Here is a 7819-nt window from a genome sequence, read left to right as displayed (position 1 = left end):
TGTAAAGACCCACCTCATTGGTTAATATTCACTGTAGTAGAAACATCTGTTGTGTTGGTAGAATGTAGAAGTAGGTTTTAAATTCATAATTATTACAAATCTGCAGTTGTCTGACTATTATATTATTATTTAATGAAAGAAATGTAAAAATGCACTTTTTGTCTGGAAATAAAAGAAACATTTATCTGCGTTAACCACTCCAGTCAACAGATGGCGATATGTGTTTTTCAGGCGATGCTTTCAGCGTGACGTATAATGTAGTGGACGGGACGCTTCTTCAACAACATCTAGTCAGCCACCTCGGTAGCTTCCTAGCCGAAACATTCAAGCTGTTCAGACTGCTTCGGTGTATATTTGCCTCTGTATTTGGAACATAATTCTGTCTTTTAACTAGTTTCCCCATTTAATGTGATATTTCCGTTTAGTCAGGTAACGGTAGCTGGCTTGATAAATGAGCCTGTCACTAGGCTAGTCGCTAACTAGCTAGGTTAGCTGGCTAACATCCCCGACCATGAGCTCACCAAGCTACTGCCCTCCTGCTAAAAAAGAGGTCTGCTGGAAGGAGAAAGAAGGTATTTGGCTGAACGTTGTCGTGAAAGAGGAGAATGAAGAGGAGGATGTCACAGTAAATGAAGAAGTAGAAGGAGAGGCTGTTACAGAGAAAGAAGAGGAAGAAAACGATTATACTTTTTTTGGAGTGAATGAAGGAGAGAGAACTGTCATTTTGAAGGAGGAGGAGAGGGAAGAAGAGGAGACAGAAGATCTGAGTAACACCAGTAAGTCCTGTCTTGAAAATAGTTGTTTTACTGATGCGTGGTTTTAAACGGCATTCTATTCTAGTTCTGATCTTAAATGCCGTTTTAATGTAGGAATTGATAAAGCTACACTGTAAGATGTGAATACCATCAACAAGCTGGCCAACAACAAAACTTTAACAATGGATTTGCACGCAAAATCACAACTTAAATGTCTCACGGAATGGACTTGTCTTCATTCAATACTGCAATTCCATCGTACTAAACTGGAGGCGATTCCGAGCCCACTGTTGACTGCGGTCAAGTGTGCCGACAGTCGCAAAACGCGGTCAGGCCATCTGCTCTTCAGTTTCTTCCTGAATTTGCGTGCGTGAATACACTTTACGGAATGGCGTTTTTTCAGGTAGGGAAACTGAGTTGAATGGACTCTCATGCACAGATAGTCGAGACGATGGCTACAAATCATTCCAAGCAAACCGTTTGAAGCAAACTTATTCAATCTTCCATAATAAAAATGATACCAAATCGTTTATTTAATTTTCGCGTTATCATAAAGTACTTTATCATTGCTAGAGTGCCAAGCGTAGGCTGGAGTGGTGTAAACGCTACAGCATACAATGACATTCTAGACCATTCTGTGCTTCCAACTTTGTGGCAACATTTTGGGGAAGGCCCTTTGCTGTTTCAGCATGACAATGCCCCTGGACCTAGGTCCATACAGAAATGGTTTGTTGAGATCGGTGTAGAAGAACTTGACTGGCCTGCACAGATCCCTGACCTCAACCCCATCAAACACCTTTGGGGTGAAGTGGAACGCCGACTGCGAGCCAGGCCTAATCGCCCAAAATCAGTTCCCGACCTCACTAATGCTCTTGTGGCTGAATGGAAGCAAGTCCCCCACAGCAATGTTCCGACATCTAGTGGAAAGCCTTCCCAGAAGAGTGGAGGCTGTTATAGCAGCATAGGGGGGACCAATCCCCTTTTGAATTAACATGATCTTGGAATAAGATGTTCGACAAGCAGGTGTCCACATACGTTCGGTCATGTAGTGTATCTAGCGTATTCCAAAGTTACTCTATAATTCTGTCACCGAAATAAATGTTGCTGTGGTTACAGCAGCTAGCGTAATCCTTACAATTTGGAAGGGTCATGGCCACTCCTACTCTGAAACAGTGGACAGTATCTATAGGACTTATTAAGGATGTCAGACATGGTGTATGACTAGATTATGGACAGTATCTATAGGACTTATTAAGGAAGTCAGACATGGTGTATGACTAGATCATGAACAGTATCTATAGGACTTATTAAGGATGTCAGACATGGTGTATGACTAGATCATGAACAGTATCTATAGGACTTATTAAGGAAGTCAGACATGGTGTATGACTAGATTATGAACAGTATCTATAGGATTTATTAAGGAAGTCAGACATGGTGTATGACTAGATCATGATATTTACTGTATATCATCCTAGCAGGCAGGCATAGACACTTTCCTGTATATCATCCTAGCAGGTAGGCGGACAGAGATACAGTTGATGTCGGAAGTTTAAATACACCTTAGCCAAATACGTTTAAACTCAGTTTTTCACAATTCCTGACATTTAATCCTAGTAAAAATTCACTGTCTTCGGTCAGTTAGGATCACCTCTTTATTTTAAGAATGTCATGTCAAAATAATAGTAGAGAGAATTATTTATTTCAGCTTTTATTTCTTTCAAAACATTCCCAGTGGGTCAGACGTTTGCATACACTCAATTAGTATTTGGTAGCATTGCCTTTAAATTGTTTAACTTGGGTCAAATGTTTCGGGTAGCCTTCCACAAGCTTCCCACAATAAGTTGGGTGAATTTTGGCCCATTCCTCGTGACAGAGCTGGTGTAACTTAATCAGGTTTGTAGGCCTCCTTGCTCACACTCGCTTTTTCATTTCTGCCCACAAATGTTCTATAGGATTGAGGTCAGGGCTTTGTGATGGCCACTCCAACACCTTGACTTTGTTGTCCTTAAGCCATTTTTCCTGAACTTTGGAAGTTTGCTTGGGGTCATTGTCCATTTGGAAGACCCATTTGCAACCAAGCTTTAACTTCCTGACTGATGTCTTGATGTTGCTTCAATATATCCACATACTTTTCCACCCTCATGATGCCATCTATTTTGTGAAGTGCACCAGTCCCTCCTGCAGCAAAGCACCCCCACAACATCATGCTGCCACCCCCGTACTTCAAGGTTGGGATGGTGTTCCTCGGCTTGCAAGCCTCCCCCTTTTTCCTCCAAACATAATGATGGTCATTATGGCCAAACAGTTCTATTTTTGTTTCATCAGACTAGAGGACATTTCTCCAAAAAGTATGATATTTGTCCCCATGTGCAGTTGCAAACCGTAGTCTGGCTTTTTTATGGCGGTTTTGGAGCAGTGGCTTCTCCTTGCTGAGCTGCCTTTCAGGTTAGGTCGATAAAGGACTCGTTTTACTGTGGATATAGATACTTTTGTACCTATTTCCTCCAGCAACTTCACAAGGTTCTTTGCTGCTGTTCTGGGATTGATTTGCACGTTTCGCACCAAAGTACGTCTCCTTCCAAAGCGGTATGACGGCTGCGTGGTCCCACTGTGTTTATACTTGCATACTATTGTTTATACAGATGAACGTGGTACCCTCAGGAATTTGGAAATTCCTCCCAAGGATGAACCAGACTTGTGGAAGTCTAAAAAATAAATCTGAGGTTTTGGCTGATTTCTTTTGATTTTCCCGTGATGTCAAGCAAAGAGGCACTGAGTTTGAAGGTAGGCCTTGAAATACATCCACAGGTACACCTCCAATTGACTCAAATGATGTCAATTAACCTATCAGAAGCTTCTAAAGCCATGACATCATTTTCTGGAATTTTCCAAGCTGTTTAAAGGCACAGTCAACTTAGTGTATGTAAACTTCTGACTCACTGGAATTGTGATACAGTGAATTATAAGTGAAATAATATGTCTGTAAACAATTGTTGGGAAAATTACTTGTATCATGCACAAAGTAGATGTACTAACTGACTTGCCAAAACTATACATTGTTAACAAGAAATTTGTGGAGTGGTTGAAAAACAAGTTTTAATGACTCCCACCTAAGTGTATGTAAACTTCTGACTTCAACTGTGGATGTGTGTGATCAAGTAGACCTCTGTCAGTGGAGACAGGAAGCACCAAGGAGACCTCTGTCAGTGGAGACAGGAAGCACCAAGGAGATCTCAGTCAGTGGAGACAGGAAGCACCAAGGAGATCTCAGTCAGTGGAGACAGGAAGCACCAAGGAGATCTCAGTCAGTGGAGACAGGAAGCACCAAGGAGATCTCAGTCAGTGGAGACAGGAAGCACCAAGGAGATCTCAGTCAGTGGAGACAGGAAGCACCAAGGAGACCTCTGTCAGTGGAGACAGGAAGCACCAAGGAGATCTCAGTCAGTGGAGACAGGAAGCACCAAGGAGACCTCCGTCACCTGAATCTGGCTCTCCTCTAAAGAAAAATATATTTGTTTATGCTTAATTCTTTCATAACATTAACAAGTTATTTATTCATGGTTCATTCAATTATGTATAATGTGCCTTGAGCAAATTTGTTTCTTTCAATTATGTGTTGTGTAATTTTACCAAAATATACAGCTCACGTTTATGACATTGGTAACATTATCCTAGTAAACACCTGACTGCAGGACATTGAGGAAAATGTCTCATTGGGCCAGCTGATGGGCCCTGGGCAAATCTCTGTACTGGGAGTACTCTGACATGACTTCCTCTGGTGTAATTATGCCTTAGTCAAGTGCTCCTTGTAAAAGGCAACCAGACTCCTCAACTCCTCCTGACCATACTGACTGACAGAGTCTCTGACTAAGAACCACACAGAGACCTGCATTTTCTAGTCACCTTAATAATACTTGTGAAAACTGACTTTAGGTGATTGAGGGATCTAGTCTAGATGACCGTAAATTCTGGACTATAAGCCGCAACTTTTTTCCCACGCTTTGAACCTCGCGTCTTAAACAATGACGCGGCTAATATATGGATTTTTCCCGCTTTCAATTTTTATTTCTAAAAAAAAACACATTCTGTGACGTGCTCAGTTTTTTGGCGGTATGAAGCTTTCATTAGACCAATGAAATTGCCGGACGGGTTAAGGTCAAACAACTTTTTTGTTTACTGTTTAGATTAAATCGAGCGCTCTCAAACTTCCCATCATTCTGATTACGGTAGTCATTTTGTCACCCTCATCATGGCAAAGACACGGAGATGCAGCTTTCAAGTTGAAGGCGATTGATCTGGCTGTTGGAAAAGGAAATAGAGCTGCTGCACGGGAGCTTGGTCTTAATGAGTCGATGATAAGACGTTGGAAACAGCAGCGTGAGGAATTCACTCAGTGCAAAAAGACAACTAAAGCTTACTGCTTATTTTTTGTTACAAGCCGTGTTTCGTTAAAGCCTGTGTAAAGTTCATTTGTTTCAATGTACCGGTAGGCACCTGCGGCTTATAGACATGTGCGGCTTATTTATGTTCAAAATAATATATATTTTTTAAATTCAGTGGGTGCGGCTTATATTCAGGTGCGCTTAATAGTCCGGAAATTACAGGAATACGTCATAGGAAGTTTTATCATGTGGAGGTTTCATTCAGGTTTCTGTTTAATTAAATAATCTGTTTGTCTTTGACAGGAGAGAGACCAGACTCTCCTTCTGACAGCAGGAAGAGTCCTTCAGGGAAACCAGACCCCGAGACGTCCAAACCAGCAGGCCGACATCACTGCTCCCAGTGTGGAAAGAGTTTTACTCAGTTAGGGAGCCTGAGAATACATAAGAGAATACACACTGGAGAGAAGCCTTACCACTGTTCCCAATGCGGAATGACGTTTACCCAGTTAGGGAGCCTGCAAAACCATGAGAGGGGACACACAGGGGAAAAGCTTTTCCAATGTTCCCATTGTGGAAAGAGTTTTGGCCAGGTAGGAAACCTGAACAAGCATGAGAGGACACACACAGGTAAGAAGATGTACCGCTGCTCCCAGTGTGGAGAGAGATTTACCCGGTTAAGGTACCTGAAAGAGCATGAACGAATACATACAAATACACAGGAGGAGACATACCACTGCTCTCATTGTGGAAAGACATTTTCCCAGTCAGAGAACCTGAAAACACATGAGAGAATCAAGAGGCTGTGTTCTGACTTGTGTTTTTGACTGATAATTTGTGTTTTTGTTTGGGCTGTCAGACTTCAGTTCACTTTGTGTAATGTTAGTGCACTATTTTTTAATTGTGATTAACCCATTGTCTGAAAAGGTTAAAAACACACTGAAAACATCCAAAATACATACTATATACCGCTAACATCTACAATGCCATGTAAAAACAAGATGACATTGAGGTTAAATAAAGTGTGCTTTATCAATGGAACATATTTTGACATGTCCACTGTGGGGCTCTGTAGAGTCATAATATCCATAAAAACTAGAGGTCAAACGGGGAGATGGTTCACATCGTTTTTCCACCATTCATTTTTCCCATAGGGCTGTGTTTTGTTTAGGCTTACCCTGATGTGACGTTTTGATAACCATGTAAATATCTCTAGGACAAGGTGACTGAGGACACAGTGTGTTGTGAATTTATTGTAATGTTTTTAAAATGGTATAACTGCCTTTATTTTTGCTGGACCCCAGGAAGAGTAGCTGATGCCTTGGCAGAAACTAATGGTGATCCATAATAAACCCCAGGAAGAGTAGCTGCTGCCTTGGCAGGAACTAATGGGGATCCATAATAAACCCCAGGAAGAGTAGCTGCTGCCTTGGCAGGAACTAAAGGGGATCTATAATAAACCCCAGGAAGAGTAGCTGCTGCCTTGGCAGGAACTAATGGGATCCATAATAAACCCCAGGAAGAGTAGCTGCTGCCTTGGCAGGAACTAATGGTGATCTATAATAAACCCCAGGAAGAGTAGCTGCTGCCTTGGCAGGAACTAATGGGGATCCATAATAAATACAAATACTTTTATCAATATATTTGTCTCTCTTTACTCTCGGATTCGAAATGCTATTAGCATCAAATAACATGCAAGACTACAATCCCTGCTTGAAAATATTTTACAAACTTCTTCCATTTACAATATGAGGCCATTGTTCTTGGAGACATTTTTGGTACCTTTCCCCAGATCTTGCCTCGACACAATCCTGTCTAATTACGGACAATTCCTTTGACCTCGTGGCTTGGTTTTTGCTCTGACGTGCACTGTAAACTGTGGGGCCTTATATAGACAGGTGTGTGCCTTTCCAAATCATGTCTAATCAATTGAATTTACCACAGGTGGACTCCAATCAAGTTGTAGAAACATCTCAAGGATGATCAATGGAATCAGGATGCATCTGAGCTCAATTTCGAGTCTCATAGCAAAGAGTCTGAATACTTAAGTAAATACATGTGCAAAAGTGTATAAAAATCTGTTTTTGATTTGTTATTATGGGGTATTGTGTGTTGATTGATGAGGGGAAAAAATATTATTCCATTTTAGAATGAGGCTGAAATGTAACTAAATGTGGAAAAGTGAATGGGTCTGAATACTTAACGAATGCACTGTCTACCGCTGGCAAAGTTTTCTACCGCTGGCAAAGTTTTCTACCATTGGCAGTTTTGTACACAGTCACGTGATACGTGGTATAGAAAAGTCCAATCTTAGGAGAGTACATGGGAGGCACTATACTGTGTGTCTGCAGGTGTCTATCTGGTCAAAACCACTGATACAGGTGCCCCTCCACCCTCTGGTGGGATGGATCATGTCTACAGATGTATATAGATGTATATAAGCTGTTCCCAAGATGGTAGCATGTCAAGTCGTTTGTCTGTGTCTAGTACATTTTAACCTACTAATAACCTATTTATTTATGGCTGAGTAACTTCTTTGTTGTGTAGTGCAAACTATTTTATTTTTGCTGCTGTAAAGATCACGGGTCTTCCTCAACTTGGCACTTCAACTCGGCACTGAAGTTTACCAAAGTAACCCTATCTCTGGCTGGCCTGAGTTCCTTCTTCATCCACGGAGTGTCT

The 7819-nt window shown here is 41.4% G+C and overlaps 1 protein-coding gene across 1 annotated transcript; it reads left to right on the top strand.

The window, feature by feature from the left end:
- Positions 1-241: 241 nt before the first annotated feature.
- On the top strand, positions 242-6178 carry LOC123732930 (gastrula zinc finger protein XlCGF7.1-like). The gene is made up of 2 exons (XM_045712251.1): positions 242-776; positions 5444-6178. The coding sequence occupies exons 1-2, from the start codon at positions 512-514 to the stop codon at positions 5962-5964; spliced, it is 786 nt and encodes a 261-aa protein (XP_045568207.1). The 5' UTR covers positions 242-511; the 3' UTR covers positions 5965-6178.
- The last annotated feature ends 1641 nt before the right edge of the window (positions 6179-7819 follow it).

Source organism: Salmo salar, unplaced genomic scaffold, assembly GCF_905237065.1.
Source record: "Salmo salar unplaced genomic scaffold, Ssal_v3.1, whole genome shotgun sequence".
Taxonomy (NCBI): Eukaryota; Metazoa; Chordata; class Actinopteri; order Salmoniformes; family Salmonidae; genus Salmo; species Salmo salar.
This window is presented reverse-complemented; position numbering and strand designations above follow the sequence as displayed.